Genomic DNA, 19,881 nt, shown 5'->3' on the forward strand with positions numbered 1-19,881 from the left:
AAATGATTAACAGAAAGATTTTTTGCGAATATATCTATAAAAACAATTTGATCGTCAATCAATTATCTGACATAACAGGTTACCGCTGCGGAAGAGATCGCTGGTTGGGATTCTCACATTGCGCATTGTTGCGCACGCGCACTCCAATTCGGCCTGCTCCAACGTATCCGAAGGTGCCAATCGAGTCGCGCTATTGTTAATCAGCAGTGGTGGGTCACGACAGTTAGGTATTGGGTGAGGAGCTTAGGATCGGGTGATTGGAAAGTTGCTGCTAGCGATCGGCGAGGAGACGCACGCACGCACGCACGCACGCACGCAGTCGGAGCCGGGGTTTTTGTCACCTCGTTCGGTTGCAAAGAGATTGCAAACGCGTCATACGCAGTCGTCGTCGTCGTCGTCGCAACGGTAAGAAATCATCGGCGTCGAAGATGTTTCACGTGCGTAGTCTCGCGCGGTCGTCGATCGCCCTGAAGCAGGCACCGAGCAACGACGTGATGCAGAACGTGATGACGCGCGTCGCCGTGCCGGCCACCGTGCAAACGACGTCGACGACGTTGCTTAACCAACGTCGCGGCTACGCCGATCACCAAATCCCGGATCGTCTGAAAGATGTGGCCGACGCGCCCACTCCAAAGTTCTTCGACATGGTGGAATACTTCTTTCATCGCGCCTGCCAGATCGTCGAGGACAAGCTGGTTGATGACATCGGCAAGCGGTCACGCGTGTCGATCGAAGATCGCAAGAAAAAGGTTAAGGGTATTCTGATGCTGATGGAGCCGTGCGACCACATCCTCGAGACCACGTTTCCGCTCAGGCGCGACTCCGGCGATTACGAGATGATCACCGGTTATCGCGCCCAACACTCGACTCATCGAACACCTTGCAAAGGAGGTACCGTCAAGTCCTTGAGATGCCAAGTGGCAATTTCCGAGTAGGAGAATTTTCAAGGAGAACTTCTTTCTTTCCTCTTCCCGACTTCGGAAAAGACGTACAAGATATATTTCTTTCTTTTTTTCTCTCTCTCTCTCTCTTCATTTTAGCTTTCTTTATTTAGATTTTTCTATTTTTATCGAAAATATTTTTTAACATGAAACTACGACAGGTATATTTGTTTTTCTGTTTGTTACGCTTCTATTTTTATTCTTTTACCGCAATATATTACAAATGCGTGACTTTTAAAAACTAATCAACTTTTTATTTGCGTACATACACATGTTTGTTCTCTCAAAAATGCAATCTCGACACACGGAATAGGACAATATCGCTCACATGACTGATAAAACTACCAACTCGTATTATTGTATTTGCATACAATGATCGTTGTGTATACATCTGTATTTTCAATTATATTTCGCGCAAATTCGCAAAGCACCTTCGGGGCGATAATGATGACTGTGACTGATTTGCATTCGTCAAATGATTAAAAGTCTTTACGTGCACGTGAATGCTTGCGATTGATTACGCTATCGGTAGTAGTGTGAGATTTGTAAAAACTCACGCGCTGAAACAAGCCGCTAATACGTTATCTTATTATTTTCATTAACAAGACGAATCGCGAATTGTTGTTTTAACGGATCATCATCAATAAAAGACGCGACGATAAAAGTAAAGAGAATCGCAACAATCGTGCAAATTTTTCCAACGCTTGTGCGTCAAATTAAATGTTTCGTTTTGCTCGTCGTGAAAAAAAAAAAAAAAAACGTACGTATGCGGACGACTCTTACGAAAGTGAAGAAAGCCGTTTTTACGGCTTCGCGCTGCGTTGCGACTTCAGCCTTGGAACCAATAAAAACCCCGCAGATAGACGTAAAGATGTGTATCAGATAACGAAAGAAAAAAAAACTTGTCAGTCTCTCGCGTCGCAAAAATATTTCCAACTAGCTCGAACGAAATGTACGTGAGACTAGTAATTTTTTCATCAACGATAAATCGCTCTTTTTTTTTTACGTATTTAATTTTTGACAAAGTTGATTCTTGGTAACGCGGACACGATCAGAATCAATTGGTCGACGCGACGACCACCGCGTTGTCGCGCACAACAGAGAGACATGTAAAACTCGGGGTTCTCATGTTACTCTGCTGATGATGAATGAAATGCGCTTGATATCTCATATTCGGCCATTGCGGCCATTTGTTCATCACCACCGCCGTCTTTCGACGACGCCACGTGAATATTTTTAACAATAGCATCGAACAACCAATCGGCTACGTCGAACAAAAACAGAATTCAGAACAAAAAGTGTGGAATTAATTAAGATGAGACGGAATTAAATGAGAGTTAAAGTACTCGTGAATAAATTCCTCAAGCGATTACTGCGACGAGGATTTGGACGAGATATTTTTTCTTATCTCGCGAGGTTTTTTTCTTTTTTTATCTCGACAAGAAAGTGGTTTATCCGGGGCTTATCCCGCGGCGAACAAAGAACGGGAAGGGGAAAGGATTTAAGTGTCAGAAATATAATTTACAACTCCGAGCGGATTTCGATTACGGTATCGAGAATGATTCAATAGCGCGTGAACTTAGAAAACACACGATGCCAGACGGCATCTACATATGTATGTACCTGGTCTTTTATTTTGCTCGCGCCAAGTCGTGAGCAAATCGGCCTTAAAATAAATTCCGGTAATCTGGTGCGCCGACACACGTTTTTAACGGCAATGACATAATATTTCGGGTTAACGATCTCGTACGTGCTCTTCCGGAGCGCAAATACTTTTCTGTAAATGACGGTCCCAGTTTGACGAGAACCCGCGCGAGGTGCTTTGCGAAAGATGCTGTTAAAAAAAAAAAAAAAAAAACATTGGAACGTCCAAATAAAAAAAAAAATAGTTTCATAAATAGACACACAACTTTGCGCTCGATAAAATATTTGATTACACGTGTACGATCACGTGTAAGAAATGTCAACGCGTGTAAGAGAAGCTGCTCTTGAACTCTGATGAAGTAAAATCATTTACGAAACGTTGGTGTAAAAATTCCACGCGGTTTCGACTCATTCTGAAGATGTAAAATTGCGATAACACGAGAGAAAACTAATAAAACACTTAAATATCTGCGAAATGGCAAAATTACTTGTTTGTCGTTACATAAAGTAATCGATAAATAACGTTAAGTGGTTCGTCCAGCTGTTGTTGTAGGAAACCGATAGACTTCTATTGGAAGGAGTTAATGGTGTGTGTGTGTGTGTAAAACTTTTTAGAGTATAAACACGAATCAGAGAGTATAAATATCGAATGACACTCTGGTTTGAAAATAGTCGTGAAAACAAATTGCTCTTAGTTTCCTAATTGTATGTTTTTCATTGTAAAATTGCGAGTTGAATTTTCGATGCGTCTAAATAATTTTTTATTTCTTTTTCGCAGGTATCCGTTTTTCAATGGACGTCTCGCGGGATGAAGTTAAAGCGTTGTCGGCTTTAATGACGTTCAAATGTGCGTGCGTCGACGTGCCTTTCGGCGGTGCCAAGGCAGGAATTAAAATCAATCCTAAAAATTATTCGGAACACGAATTGGAAAAGATCACCAGAAGATTCACGTTGGAATTGGCAAAGAAGGGATTTATCGGTAAGAGGGCGTGCCACGTGCCGATAAATAAAAAGATAACCGGGAAAACTTCTCGCCTGTGCTCAATGAAAACAAATTCTCGTTACATCATCTCGTAAATGATGTGGCGGAACGTAGCAAGCGGAGGCGTGTGATGTTTGCGCGATAATTTTAGATGGCACTGAGATGCCCGCGAAGAACACATTCTGCTCAAGTCTCGTGATGTCTGTCAACGCGCAAAATTGACCCACTCTGTTACGTCACGAAGCAAACGGTGCTGCCACGCGGCCCGATTTATTATTAGAGAAAAAGATGTATCGTTTGTGTGTGCATTGTATTACAAACGAACAATGCAAATTGACATTATTTTTTTTAACGCATTCCGATTATTAACGCTATATAGTTGGCGCGAAACACCGAACAGGTGTTCGGAGAGAAGATCACGATAACGTATTCAGGTGTCTGACACATTGAGCACGCGATGAGATTAGAAAAGTGGAAAGCAAACAGATTATACTCTCGAGTGCGATATACGAGATTTTTGGAAATGCATTTAAAATAAGGGGCGTGTCAAATTTTATTCAAATTATTATCTAATTCATTTTTTAAGATATTTATATATAAATTTATATGTCGCTGCTCTAATGGACAATATTGAAAAGTTTTTTTAAACAATAAAATTGAAATGTAAATATTTTTCTTACATTAAAAACTTATAATGAAACAGATATTGATATTATGATATAAATAAAATAATGTAATCTTAATTAGTAACTAATATATATAACTAACATACATAATTTATAAATCACACAATACAAGTTTATTTTTTATAAAAAAAAAGTCTACAACAAAATTATCTCGACAATCAATAATGTTTTCAAAATGAAAAATTACTTTCTTTCTAGGACCCGGCGTTGATGTTCCTGCTCCGGATATGGGTACTGGCGAGCGCGAAATGTCGTGGATAGCCGATACTTACGCGAAGACTATCGGTCACCTCGATATCAATGCTCATGCATGCGTCACCGGCAAACCTATCAATCAAGGTGGTATTCACGGACGTATTTCCGCAACAGGTCGGGGAGTATTCCACGGATTGGAAAACTTCATCAACGAGGCTAATTACATGAGCATGATCGGTACGTTGGCGGATTATCGTTTTTCGTCAACAATATTTTATTAACGTAAGAATAATAATTAAAGCTAATCTATTTGACCAGGTACCACGCCTGGTTGGGGAGGCAAAACGTTTATCCTTCAAGGTTTCGGTAATGTAGGTTTGCACTCGATGCGCTACTTGCATCGGGCAGGTGCAGCTTGCATCGGTGTGATTGAACACGACGGCTCCATCGTAAATCCGGAAGGCATCGATCCTAAGGTAAATAAATAAGCTTTATCGCACTTTTTATCTATCACTAATCTCATTGATGAAACTGCATTACTTATCGATATCTTTCTTTCTACACGCAGGAATTGGAGGAGTATCGCATAGAAAACGGTACCATCGTCGGTTTCCCCGGGGCCAAGCCGTATCAAGGAGAGAACCTCATGTATGAGCCGTGCGACATATTTATACCCGCTGCCGTGGAAAAAGTCATTAACAAAGAGAATGCCGGACGTATTCAGGTAAAAATTCTTTTGTGAAACTGTTAACATTATTTTTATATTTATATTTATATCTAAAGATCGTCCGACTTCTATTTTTTGTAAATAAATTGTTTACCGCAGGCTCTATTTTTTCTCGTATTTAATAAATTAGCACAGAAATCTAAACAAATATTTTTGCGTAGGCGAAAATTATTGCAGAAGCCGCTAACGGACCGACCACTCCAGCCGCGGATAAAATTCTAATCGAGAGAAATATCCTCGTGATCCCGGATCTGTACATTAACGCCGGTGGTGTCACAGTCTCATTTTTCGAATGGTTGAAAAATCTGAATCACGTGTCGTACGGCCGTTTGACTTTCAAATACGAAAGAGAATCCAATTATCATCTCTTAGGTACGTTGAAAACTACATTTAAAAATTACATTTTTGTTTGTACAGGTATATAAAACTTAGAAAATTTCTTTTCGTTCCTAGAATCGGTGCAGGAGTCGTTAGAACGTAGGTTCGGTCGTGTCGGCGGTCGTATTCCCGTCACGCCGTCCGAAGCTTTCCAAAAACGTATATCCGGTGCTTCCGAAAAAGATATCGTTCACTCCGGTCTGGATTACACCATGGAGAGATCCGCCAGGGTAATTGACCGTTCAATTATTTTCCAAAAGAACTTACGTTATAGAATCCGGAAGTTAAACGACTGTATTATTTTCTTTCCGCAGGCCATTATGAAGACTGCCATGAAGTTCAATCTTGGACTCGACCTCAGAACGGCCGCGTACGCTAACTCAATCGAAAAGATATTCACCACTTACTCAGAGGCTGGCCTCGCTTTTTAAGATATCTTAGTCGGATAAACAGTCGGCGAATCTTTGTAATAATGTTAAAGTTTTTGCAATATGACCGCGAGAAGAGCGACTCGGTGTATCATCCATCTTTCAAGCGACGACGGCTGACAGTTTATATTTACGAAATAATAAAGTAAGTAAGTAAGTACCGAGACTCGCGATAGATGTATCATTGTTCGTCACGTTTTTGCAAAAAGCCATAAGACATTTGCCTAGCTACATATACACTCACATACACACACGTATATGTAAAAATATAGATCATGTCGCGAATCAAGCTGATGAATCCAAGTCGGGTAAAACTACTCTGATGAAATAGCGTCCAAGGAGTGAATCGAAATATATATTTCAGCCTTTTCTCTACGAAAAAAAAAAAAAAAAAAAAATAGATTGAACGAAAAGACAAGACCAGTGCATTTTTATATTTCACTTTTTATGCAGACGCAACAACGCGAGAAAGTATCATGAAGTAATAACGAAAAAAAAGTTGTATCGTTCGAGCAAATTATATAGAATCATGTCTTTACTTGAAATATTTGACGATATTTGCGATATATATATACATACATATACATATATATATATTTATATTGCCGAGATATTGCACTAATGAGAGATCTAACACGCGCGATCTCTCATCGTTATATAACAGAGAATCAGGTTTTTTCTCAAACTATCAAACGTATGTAAGCGCGCGACGACATATTCTATACGTGTATACGTACATACGCGGTCAATTTTGCGATGCGCTATTGTATTTACATGTACTATACACATATATAATAATTACATACAAAAAAAAAGTATACAATTGTTATGCGACAAACTTGTTAACAAAGACGTGAGATTTTAATTCTGAAAAAGTTAGCTTACACACACACACATACGCGCGCGCGCGCGGCGGAGCGCCGTTCGGCATGTTTTTGACAAATCAAATGTGTTATTGTATAGCAAGTGCCCTCCGCGCGCGTTGCAGCAGTACTTACCGATTATACTTCGGAAATCATAGAAATAAACAAACTGATACGTTACACCTAATATGTACATCGTTATCTTGTCACCTTGATTTATATTGGTTATTAACCCTTTCCACCTGTATCCTTGGACTTTAACACGTACATACGTACAAAGCAGAGAGAGATACAAGTGGTTCCGTTCTCACGTTATATTATTCACGATCATAAGTCGTGCACTCGCACAAAATCGTCCGTATTTTACCCTACGAGAAATCTACGATTTTTTTTTTCAGCACGTCGATTTGCGCGTCGATATGTTGTACATGTGATCGACGATAAATTTTGTTTGTAACAAACGCCTCGCACGTGCATTACGCGTCAAGTTTCACGCGTGAGAATTGAAGCGGCACGGGTACGTCACGCGCGCGTAGTTTTTTTATTTTTTTTTTCAAATTTGCATTCTATAGAACACGCATTAAAATTCACATAAAAATTATTTCTCTGCCAATGTTTTTTTTTTTTTTCAGCGAGAGCGTTCGGAATTAATCGAGACCATTTGTCGTGGATTTGTCACACGTGATGTGCAGACGTGATTTCAGACTCGTCATCGGATTGTTTCGGAGACGTCAGTCAGAGGACAATAAATAAATAAAAACCCTCTCGCTCTCGTCATAAACCAAGTGTTGATTGCCACTGTCGTTGGAGATGTCAGACACGCGCGCGTCTATACGACCGTCGCAGCTATTCAACCGTGACGAATTTAGAAGTACAATGTGTATAGTTAGCGCATGCACTCGCTAAAACTTGCGAATCGCCTTGGTTCACCAGAAGGAAGACGGAACGCGCTTTATCCAAGTTCTGCGTCTCCTTCCCACGTGTGCGATAATTCAGGATCCAAAAACTACCTGGGATCTTGTAATTCAACGTTAATATTATATTTAAAACAAAACGTCGATACTTTAAAGATCCTCGATAGCTCCCGGCCGTCTTCGATCTTATGACGTCAGGGAAGCAAGAAAAAGTTCGATTTTCCACGTTTCTGACGTCATAAAATCCAAGATAGTCGCGAAAGAGAGTCTGATCAATCAAGGGAACTTTGTTAACGGGAAAACTACTAATACGGACAATTTTGAAAGTTGTTGCAAAATTTACATTAACAAAATTTAATTTTCTCAATGAGATTACACTCAGTGTGTTCTGTTGCAACGGGATTCAATTTCATCACCCACAAGATCAATATATTTTCTTAACACGTGTCTTACTGAAACTATATTGCGTATATGTAATAATATGCACATATATATGTAACATTTTACATGTATAATACCGAGAAGAGCGATGTATCTCCGTCAGTTAAAACTAACTCATTAACGAAATTAATTTTCTAATTAGAAATTACCTGTCTCGCTCTCTCTCTCTCGTGTGAGCTTGAACTACTGCACAAAAATGAACTTCAATTTGTTTGTTTTTCGCCACTCGAAAAGTCAGTCTTTTTCGTTTTGTATACTCGGATCTCGCAGACTCAGCGAGGTAATTACGTACGTACATTAATTTGTTCGCCGCGGACAAAAATGTTCTTCTCGCAACGTGGCCCCTCAATCGCAAAAATTCAAAAATATACACGCTTGCGAATATTTCCGGGTTCGAACAACCCGGGAGTCGATAAATTAAGGAAAGAAACTCGAAAGGAAGTTGTTCTCTTGGAATATTGTATAATCCGGAGTTGAATATTTTTATCCCCGGTTCGCGACGGGAATGAATATTTCGCGACGGGCAACACAAAGAGGGTGGAAGCGACAGAAGGAGGGAAAGCGCAATTCGCGATATACTGTAAATAGCACGAGGAGTGTGAGAGTGTGGGCGTGCTTACACACACACACACACACACACATGAATGAGATGGAGCCGGCAACGAGCGGTGGGCGCGCGAGCTCCGTATATGACGGCACGGACTTCGGCGGGGCGGACCGGGTCGCGTGCTCTCTACCTCTCGTCGGGGCGGCGCCCAGGCAGGTTCTATAAAGCGTCGCGACGCCACGACAACGACTTCATTCTCGTCGATCCTTCACTCGGTGAATATTTACACCGTGTCATCGGCAACAAAACAAGAGCAAGGTGATGACGAATTCTCACATCTCGAGCTTATCGTGTCCGCAAACGCGCGAGCGAAAACGAACGTACTTTTCTCGTCAACTTGTTGCCCGCGCTACCTGATGATCGCCCGTGATTATCTAACGAGTGCGAGAGACGATTTCGATCGCTTTCGGTGCGAGAGTCTTTATTTTTTGATTTTTGATTTTTTTTTTTTGATTTTTTAACGGCGGACGACTTGCAACATTCGACGTTACACGCGCGACGAAAAAAAAAATGGAGAAACGCGCGGAAGTTTTCCATATATACCACATTCGTTCGCGAGCGGGATCGGATAGCGTGATCGGATCGCGTGCCGGAAAAAATGATGTGCGAGATGATAATCGCGCGATGTTCAGTTCGATTCACGTGTCATCTTGTTTGTCTAAAAGCGACGTTGTGTGTATGTATGTGTGTGTGTGTATGTACGTGTGTGCGCATCGTGCGTATCAAAGTCAACCGTAAACAACACAAGTGAAAAGTGTCCATATGGAGCGCGTCGTCCGCACGTAGATCCTCTTTTCCGAAAAAAATAAATAAATAAAATTTCTCAATTCAAACTCGACGCCAGTCACGTGCGTGTCAGCCACACGGAACAAAATAATCCACAGAAACCTCCATTAGACGTCCGTTCGGATATATCTTATCGGATATCGGCACTATGGACGTCTAATAGACATCTGACGAGGTGTTTTGTTCCGTGTCGATAATATCTTCGGTGTGTGCACACACGTCTTTTTTTTTTTTTTTTTTTTTTTTTTTTTTTTTATATATTAAAGGGAATGTTTGTCCCAGGTGGCGAGGTTCGAATCGCGCGTCAATCCCTCCGATTTGATACCCATGGCGACCATGAGCAACAGCAATGGATCAACGGTACAGATTAACACTCGGCCCGACGACATCCGCAGACGGATCATTGGATGTGAGTCTTTTCAATTCTTATTGCGACGCGAGTCGAAATTTCGAAAACACGCGTTAAAAAGACGCGTTGAATTTGAATTTTTCTCCGCCAAATTGAAAAGAGACGAAATCAATAAAAATTTCGATTTTATCTTTCCTGTTTAATTTGTTTTTTTTTTTTTTCCATTAAAAAAAAAAGGGAACTTTGCTTCCGCGACGTTGTTGTTGACGCCTGTGAGTCTTTCTCATTTATATTCTATTTGCCGAGTCACACCGAGTGAAACGTAATTAAGCGTACTTTTCGCGCACGTTCGGCGAGACGACTTATTAACTAACGATTTATTTCGAGCGCGTACGTGGCTGAACGAGTCCGAAGGCTCTTAACGTCGTTCCGTTTGTTCCCCGAGCTTTTGAAATGAATTATTTCGCGAGTGTAAAGAAGGTCGAGTACGCGTGGCCGCACCTCAACACTGTGCGACACTCGACTCGGGTGCTCCTCGCACGCGGGGGTTGACTTTGTTTGCCTCCCCGCCTCATCAAAGAATAAGATATTAATATTATAGCGGACGTTTTCAAAGAGAGACACAAGTGTTTTCAAAAATTTGTTTATTTGAATGCGAGCAGAACGCTGATGCGCAAACGAACACACTCTCTCTCTCTCTCTACACCCACGCCAAGTCTCTCTCCCCGTCGCTGTTTCGGTCGATATTTGCGAGGGGAACGAAGCGCGTTAAACTCGGATCTAGGCTACCGAAACAAAAATAGTACTACCTGTAGATATTTCCTCTCAAGGGAACTATTCCTAGAGACAGATGATCTGCAAATGTGTATCGCATTTTATCGCGTCCATCTCCCACGTATAGAAGTTGGGGTGACACACTTTTCATTGCTCGCAATCATCAGTTAACCGCTCATCTCCGGTCGGAGACACAAGCAGCAAGTGGAACAATCGGCCGTGCGGTCGGACGCCAGAAGTACAGAAAAGACGTATAGATTATATATTGGCGGGGATCGCCGCCTCGTCGTTCTTCTTGCGGCTTGTCGCTACGTGGGGTGGTTTTCTTTCTTTTTTTTTGTTCAATAACTGTAACCAACAATCGTGAATGTTTAAATAATTATTGGACACGTGAATATCAAACATGTAACGATTCTCAATGTTTTGAGCGATTTTTTAAGTATCTCTTGTTAAATACCACAGTTCCTAACTTTGCGCATAAATATTTTTTACACCAATGAAATACTAATTACATTTTGTTATAAACACTTTTGTGGAAAACTATTTTGTTATAATTATTTCTTTGAAAAAAATGTCAGTTTTTGTGTCGCAACATTAATATTTATCTTGTATTTTAAATCACGTCAGTTTTCGGCAACGCTCGCAACTTGATGTTTTCAATTGCGTTTCGAGACGGGAAAGAAGAATGGATTCCGAATGAGTCGTCGGCAAATATAAATTGAAGGAAGTGTGTCCGCCTAGAACAGTTTCTCGAGGCGCGCGTGAACTTGGAAACGCGCTTTAGCATTCACCTTGCTTCATACGGCGCTCTTTCTATAGACTCTCACGCTATAACCGAGCGCGGCCGATTTTACTTCGCGGAAATAAATCGATCGAAAATATCCTCAACGGGGGGGGGGAGGATAATATCAAAATTATCTAGAGGCTAGTTCTTCGATCATCGCGTGCGTGTGTATATCTCTCCGATGACAAACGACACACATTCGCCGCGCGGGGAAATAAATTCATATTCGTTGCTCGTGTCTGTCTCGAATGGAGTTTCTAATTACGTTTCTTCCTCCGACAAGCATCTCTTTTGTCGCGACTTTCGGCGACACCAACAACTACAGCGTGTGTATAATGATAAGTGTCGACGAGTGACACACGCCGACGAGAAATTTGTCACTCACGTGGTAGTGACTTTTGACATGCGACACAGTCGTTTGTAAGATATAGACACACGTGTGAGAAACTGATGCACGGATCGAGAATTGTTGTACAAAAACTTGGAATTCTTTAGCGGCAACAGATTGTCGACACAAAATGGTGAAGGATAACTTAGGAGAGAGCAAATTTCAAACTAGACATTTTGTCGCGATTGAGAAAATCGTAAAAGATAATTTAGAAGAGCCAAGCTCTCTGAAGTGTGTAACTTCAACTTATTCTCGGAAACACGAGTGTGTTTCTTCTGAAATGTCGCGCGAAATATTTTTGCACAATTGCTTATCGGTTCGCCGAGATGACACTTGGCGAACCGATTCCGTCCCTCGCAACGATTTTAAACACAAGTTGGCGCACCTTGAACGCGCGTCTCGAAGAGACAAGCGTCAAAGGCACTTTGCTCTCTTCGTGTGAGAGACGCGCGTGTCAATTACTTGAGCAACGTTCTTTGACACAAGCATATGTCGTGCGGAACCCCTTAACCCCGCAAACGAGCAGGGTAAAAAATACGAGGAAGGGTGCCAGGAGGAAAAAATAGCAGGAACGGCGACCAGCCCCCCGAGAGAGAGAGAGAGAGAGAGAGAGAAAGAAGGGAGGAGGGCGGTCACGTGGGGTAGGCGGAGGGTTGAAGAGACAGAGAAGCAGGGCGCGAGCGCGCATCTCGCGCATGCTGCCTCGTCGAGAGACAGGGATGAACGAAAGGGAGGTTACTGGGCTGAGAGAAAAAGAGAGAAGTTGACCGAGCGGCAACATCTAGTTCGCGGTGAACCGTGTGAGAGGTGAATAATACGTGCGCGGCCCGGTCCGTTTTCCGCGCCCCCTCTCCCTCCTTTTTACCTTAGACACCTCGTTACGGGAGGTGAGTGACGGCATTTCAACGGTCTTGCCGACGGAGTGAAAGATTTCGCCAGCTGGTTCCCGAGATGTCGGACGGTAAGCGATGAAAAATCTGCGGAACGAACGAGCACCCTCGGCTCAACGAGGAGATGACATATGAGAAACTTCGTCCTCGATTCAGAATAACATCTCGTGTGCTTTTCTGTGTGCGTAATCTCGGTCTCGTTACAACTTCTCGAGACTGTTGATACACGCGTTGACTCTCCCTCATTTCCCAGCTGCGGCATTTCGTGTAAAATAGATAAATTTGTATCGCGCAGCCGTCAGAACGATTGAAAATGTTCCAAGCGAAAGAAAACGTTGAATTTTGTCATTTTTTTTTTCAATCACACCGAAATTCGCATTTTCATCACTTTATAGGAGCAAACGCGTTTCTGACGCGTCGAACGCAAGAAAATCGATTGAAATTTCTTTTTTAATTTTGCCTGAATGACTCATTAGCGCGCGCGATGGCATTGCCATTGATTGGTGGAGTCACGGGAGTTTTTCCTTTTCGCGAAGTTGTCGCTCTTTTCAAATGTAGGTTGTGTGTATGTGTGACGTATATTGATCGGTTCGTAAAGCAACCGAAGGCGGAATCAATGGCGATTGCACGCGTCCACATAAATTTGCGCAAACGTATGTTCATTGTTTTAGCGCTCGGTGTATTTTTACACGAACAACCTGTCGCTTTGCTTTCCCTCTCTCCATCTCTCTTTCTCTTTCTCTCTGCGAGTAAGAGAATGTAATCGTACGATTTATTGTTTTGATGTGTCGTCGAGAGAGAAAGAGATTCGGAAGCGTTCGTTAAATTTGCGAGACAAACTAGTTCACGCACAAGCTCGCCATGTGATCCGAACTAATCGATCTCTCGGTGCGCGCGGTGTCATCAAGCGCCGATGATTGAAATTACATTTGCGTCCTGTATCTTTTTAGATTTATTTTTAAAATAAAATACCCCCCGTTTGTAAACTTTGTTGGGACAATTCCGACGTTCGATCTTCCGAGTTGTTCCGCGAACTTTTGTGGACTTGCAATAATAAAAGAGAAAGAACCCGCAGAAATGTAACAACTTTTGTCCTTGTTCACGCTCTAAGTTTTGTTTTTCCGCTTTGCTCGTTAAAAGCGGAGTGTCCCCAAAAAAAACATCGGTAACGGAAAATCTGGGTCACTTCGTCGCGACGGAAAATACATAAAATATAAATAGTCAAGTGTGTAAGAACACATCCAATAGAGAAGATTGATTGTCGCAAACTTCTCGATGTACTCAAGGAAACCAATTGAAAACTGTCTCTTTTCACGACACGTGTTTATTAATTTATATATATATATATATTTTTTTTTAATTAATTTACAAGCGCATTTTTTTAATGTGTGTCTTTTAAAAACAACTTGTACTTGTACTTGTACTTGTACTTAATGTGGCAAACGACCCCGATGTTTATTTCACGATAATATCGCGCACACAATGGAGCAAAATAAATATCGTTTACAAAGCTGTAATGGGAGAGTGAGTTACGTAAATAAATAATGTATGAAGTATTTTTTTTTTTAATATTTTTCTGACAAAGATAAATGACGACGTAAAGAACGATGTCCAGAGCGATTTTGCAGTTTCTGCTTATTGATAAGCGTTAAAATGTCATTAGAATTTCATCATAAACACGACATTTTTCCGAGTAAAATGCATTACGTATGCGCATATTTTCCGGAAATACTGGAAAATATATAACCGCATCAAACGTCATAAAACACTATATATGTATATTCTGGCTGTGTGCCGAGCCAACCTTGTACTTTGTGTTTGCTCACTCAAATCAAGTTCGATCCAAATAATTGAATATCCTTGAATAAGAAATAAAAGGCGCAAAATGGCTGTATGCTTGAATCAATTATTCGTCGTAGATGACACACGAGCTCGTTGTGTTCCGCTCATAAAGCGACTACTTTCGGGATCACAGTTTATAACCCATTAATTTTAAATTCCTTGTTAGCGAAAGATCTCGAGATCGGATTATAGAAATAATTTATTAAATTCCGCGAACAAAAGTCTTTAAAATTATGAAAATTCTATTGTGGTCCCCGGGGCAAAATTTGCGTGACAATCAACGTGTTTCGATAAAAAAAAAAAAAAAACCGAGAAGGAACACGACAATAAGAGTAAGATCGAGTGATCGGGACAACTCGATCATTTGTTTCGCGCGCGAGTATGTATGTGTGTGTGTGTGTGCGTGTGAAGTTTCCTATTAATGTCGCTTTGAATATTAATTCCGTCGTTAATGCGCACGTTGTAGCGGATGATAGTACGCAAGGCGAATCGACAACCTGTGGGACCATCCTGGTCGTGTTATCATGGATCATCGTGTTTCTGACGATGCCGTTCTCTCTCTTCGTCTGCTTCAAGGTAAAGAAAACGCACGTTCGGAAAATTCGTTTCCGCACGGAGAGCAGAGCTTTCTCCAGAAATACAACGACACACGTGTATATTTAAAGTTGTTTACCTAACGATTTATTAATGCGGAAGCTTTTTTAACGAACGATGTTGTCGCAACGCGTATATATATATATATATATAGTTACAACGTTTCATGCACGACATGTACGTGCGCTGGGCGGATCTTATTATTAGATCGCAGGTCATTGAGTGATACGCATCAGCGCGCGCGACTATCCGCGACAGTCCGTTTTTGTTCTAGTCGCACTAGCCGGCACTTTGCGCACTTACGTCGTTAATAATTTCTTATCAACAACCTGTCTCTTGCTAATTGCACACAGCGGAAACAAGAAAACCTCATGTATTTATATCGTCAATTGTCACTCGGCGACCTCAATTCTTGTTTTTTTTTCTTGTCACAAAATTTCGTTTTACTTTTCTTTTATTTTTACAAAGTAAATTTATTTATCAGCGAAATTGCTCGCGCAATCCGACACGTCGTAATCTCGAAAATTCATTCCGCTCTCTCTCTTTCTGATTTCCACAGGTTGTGCAGGAATACGAGCGAGCCGTCATATTTCGCCTGGGTCGTCTTCTCTCGGGAGGTGCCAAAGGCCCCGGTAAGAGATCGCGCGCGTCAATTGTAATCAAAGTGAAAGACAGATATTACGCTCGATTATTACGCCATTTGCGTCATATCGTCGAACGAAAATATATAACGCTGCTTGCTCGATTGGCGTCGGTGGCAAAAATAGAGCGGAATAATTGCGTGACATTTACGACGCGTGTCTGTTCGCGAGGTGTCGGGGAGTTTTTTTTTATCACGTGACACTTTGATATTTCATGAGGGAAACATCACGTTCTGATCGCGCGTTTTCTGTTTAGGAATCTTCTTCATTCTGCCGTGTGTGGACAATTACGCGCGCGTCGACCTGCGAACGCGAACGTACGACGTGCCGCCGCAAGAGGTAAACTCGTCGAGTTCGTAAAAATTGACACTAGATTTCGAACGATCAGAATTTCGAACGCAAACGTTTGATCTCCAGGTGCTGACGAAGGACAGCGTTACGGTGTCCGTCGACGCGGTGGTTTACTACCGCGTCAACAACGCGACCATCTCGATCGCGAACGTAGAGAACGCGCATCACAGCACGAGATTACTTGCGCAAACGACTTTGAGAAACACCATGGGAACGCGACCGCTTCACGAGATATTGAGCGAGCGCGAGACAATCTCCGGAAACATGCAGGTGAACATTTGAATATATTACAAATTACTTTAACCGGATTCTCCGGTTAATTATTTCTTTTAAGAGAAATTAATTTAGATAGATATTCCTAAACTGAGACGTTTTTAATGATCGCGCAAATCGTATCAGGTCTCTCTTGACGAAGCCACCGACACGTGGGGAATAAAAGTGGAACGAGTCGAAATGTAAGTCACGAATCACTTACGCCCAGACGATAATCGCGAGAGATATCGTATAAATTTTCTGCAAAACAACTTATATCTCTGTAACCAAAAAAATTTTCTTTTATTGGCAATGTAAGTTAATCGATGCGGGATTTTTTTTTGAACAGCAAAGACGTGCGACTACCCGTTCAACTGCAGCGAGCTATGGCGGCGGAAGCTGAAGCCGCACGTGAAGCACGCGCTAAAGTACGCAGTAATAATACAAACACACGCGTGTTTTATTATTTCACGCGAAATTATTCCGTAAAATTGCTCTTTCCAGGTGATCGCCGCGGAAGGTGAGCAAAAGGCTAGCAGAGCTCTGAGAGAGGCGTCGGAAGTCATCGGCGATTCCCCGGCTGCGCTGCAGCTCCGTTACTTGCAGGTAAGAGACGATTTCATTATTCTATTTCACAATTATATCGCAATATCGGATATCATTTAGCGCAGTTATCGATTTAGCGTCGATTTACATTCTCGGACGAGTTATCAGAGTTTTGTTCGCGTCCTTAATTATATTAATTTTAGAGACACTGAAACGCGACAATTATTCATTTCAGACGTTGAACACAATATCGGCTGAAAAGAATTCCACCATCGTGTTCCCGCTGCCGATCGATATGCTCACTTACTTCATGAAAGCTTTGCCGAAGGAACAATAATGTGACGAAGTTCACGGGACGAGAGAGAGAATAATAAGGTGTGAATTTCCCAAGAGGTTCCGACGGGTGAGAAATGTGTGTTTCATTTGGGAATTCGTATATATTTGATTGTATATACGCGACGAGAGAGAGAGAGAGAGAGAAAGAGAGAGAAAGAGAGAGAGAAAGCGAGCGAGAGAGAGTTGCCAATATTCGACCAATCCCCTAACAATTTAACAAGCTTAATTAAACAAAACAGCGCGCGATTGATACGAGACACGTGATTTTGTCGCACAGAATCCACTCGAAGGATATAAATGTTATACCGGTACACGACATAGACTGAGACACGTATTTTTGGACAATTTTTTACGCAGTTATTTTATACGTTTGTATGCTATAAAGACTCTGAGGCATATTTTACGTGCGTGTTTATAACAAAAAAAGTAACGCGACATGTAATATGTAATTTTACACACGTTTGTGTATTTCGGTCCATTTTCGACACTGATTTTTCACTTGATGAACTAACGCCTCTCGGACAGCGCAAACACACATTCGAGAGATATCTCGCTTCGAAGAGAGACGTCGGAAAATTGTTTTAGACATTTTTATGACATCTTTCGAACTTTCGCGCGTTGTCTGGGAGAGAAAACAGATCTCGCACTGCCTTTGCGCCGGACTCAAAACGCGATCGATTTTTACGATGCAAACCAAATCGATCGTCTTTGGCCACGAAGTTTATTCAGCGTAAACGAGTATATATTATTCGATAAAAATATGTATTAAGGGACGAGGATGTTATTTTCTTCTCTCCGCCCTGCGAATATAGAGAGAACAACAGGTTTCGTCACAATTTTATGCTTATGGCACTAAAGTTACGTTCGCGAAGTCAACAAAACTCGGTCTAGCCTATTCTATTCGATAATAGCGTAAGGATTACTTGCAATCAAGTAGAAATATATATATATATATATATATATATATTTGTGTACGTTATATTAAGATAAGAGAGTAGGGAGGTTCTCGTGGCGATTGCGTCCAACATCGGCAACTCTTTTCACCATCGATATTTATATTACATTGTTACATATAATAACATGCGTTTATTCTGGCATTTTGCGCTTTCGTGTTTTTACTTCGTAAGATAAAACGTAAACAAAAAATTCGCAAAAAGATCGAATTACATATATAAGATAAATTTTTTGCGACGAGAGAGATCAGTATTATTATTTATTCGATAAAATGTTGCAGCTTGAAAGCGAATGAGCAATCAATCTTCTATACTTCTCTTTGTTGAAAAACGTGTACTAGAATGTTACAGATCGATGTAATAACGTTATTACCGTATAACACACACATTTATCTGCTTTGATGCGACCTCTCTGAAACGTCTTATCCTGTGTTGTAAATATTTTTTCCATGTTCGTGATTCTCTGATAAGGGAAATACTGAGTTATCGCATTTTATAACTTTAACTGTTCGACAAAAAGCAGAGATATACTCGAAATATATATATACATACACACACGTGTGTGTGTACACAAGATGGGCCATGTAAAGTGCTACAAGATATTTTTTTTCAAAATTTGTTAGAGATAGCGACAAAATTCTCTGGCTGTTATGTGATACATTGGGGACCTTTCATGTGATATGTGACGTGACGTGCCGTTGTCAGAGAGCGACTCTGTATTTTTTTAAATCAAATAACATACGAAGTTAACATACAAAGTTTGGCAGATATTAATAGCACCAGTCAGAAAACGACTTATTTCACTTACTATTTTTTATATTTTTTATACTGATGTGACCAAAAAAAGTATCGCTTTATGTGGCTCATCCTATACGTTTATATATGTATATTATATATATATATAAAATTCTCTATGACTAGTTTTAAATATACCTGTCACCTATAAAGTCTTACATTTTCTAAGAGTAAGATGGAGAAAGCTACCTCTGCTCACATCTTGAATGTATAAATGCATGTACACATGTCTGTCTATACATATATATACATATTATATATAGTATATTAAGTTATGTTATACCTCTTTAATCAGTCTACCAATCTGTAGACGTTAGTTATGCAAAGTTTTTATGATGTTATCAATGTTTCAGTCATGACCTATACCGCTATATTAATTTGTACCCAAGTCAGTAATAGCACGATCGGTTTTCCAATAGTTTCCATACATATATCTCTCTTTTTATTGTACTTAATATCTGATCAGGGAATTATATCTGTTCCATCGTCGGTTCACGCACATACAAGTGCGTGATATTTATTGAATTTGTAAGAATAATTTTTTTTTCTCTTATACTCGGAACACGCAATCGTTCTTCGATTTGTGAAAAACACATGTGAGTATGTGTCATACGATAAGTTTGACAGAATATTTGTGTTGGGAAACAGAGAGATGCACTTTTTCTTGTTTTTGTTTTATTTACGCCGACACGTTTTTTCATCGAATTAAATTAGGTAATATAGTTTGTTTTGTTTTTAAGGTGATTTTATATTTAAGAGATCTTTGTATGTCGACATAAAAATTATGTGTGTTA

The 19,881-nt window shown here is 40.8% G+C and overlaps 2 protein-coding genes across 2 annotated transcripts; both read left to right on the forward strand.

Annotated features, from left to right (window-relative positions):
• Window positions 1–91: 91 nt before the first annotated feature.
• LOC109860775 (glutamate dehydrogenase, mitochondrial) lies at window positions 92–6,386 on the forward strand. Its single transcript, XM_020440071.1, has 8 exons — window positions 92–891; window positions 3,364–3,564; window positions 4,452–4,685; window positions 4,767–4,924; window positions 5,017–5,172; window positions 5,337–5,547; window positions 5,629–5,783; window positions 5,868–6,386. The coding sequence occupies exons 1-8, from the start codon at window positions 429–431 to the stop codon at window positions 5,982–5,984; spliced, it is 1,695 nt and encodes a 564-aa protein (XP_020295660.1). The 5' UTR covers window positions 92–428; the 3' UTR covers window positions 5,985–6,386.
• A 2,536-nt stretch (window positions 6,387–8,922) lies between these two features.
• On the forward strand, window positions 8,923–19,877 carry LOC109860771 (band 7 protein AGAP004871). Its single transcript, XM_020440066.1, has 10 exons — window positions 8,923–9,064; window positions 9,875–10,001; window positions 15,086–15,195; window positions 15,773–15,845; window positions 16,111–16,193; window positions 16,272–16,475; window positions 16,605–16,660; window positions 16,807–16,885; window positions 16,962–17,063; window positions 17,239–19,877. Exons 2-10 carry the CDS (start codon window positions 9,920–9,922, stop codon window positions 17,338–17,340), a joined length of 891 nt encoding a protein of 296 aa, XP_020295655.1. The 5' UTR covers window positions 8,923–9,064; window positions 9,875–9,919; the 3' UTR covers window positions 17,341–19,877.
• Window positions 19,878–19,881: the final 4 nt, after the last annotated feature.

Source organism: Pseudomyrmex gracilis, unplaced genomic scaffold, assembly GCF_002006095.1.
Source record: "Pseudomyrmex gracilis isolate BER0280 unplaced genomic scaffold, ASM200609v1 scaffold_468, whole genome shotgun sequence".
Classification (NCBI taxonomy): domain Eukaryota; kingdom Metazoa; phylum Arthropoda; class Insecta; order Hymenoptera; family Formicidae; genus Pseudomyrmex; species Pseudomyrmex gracilis.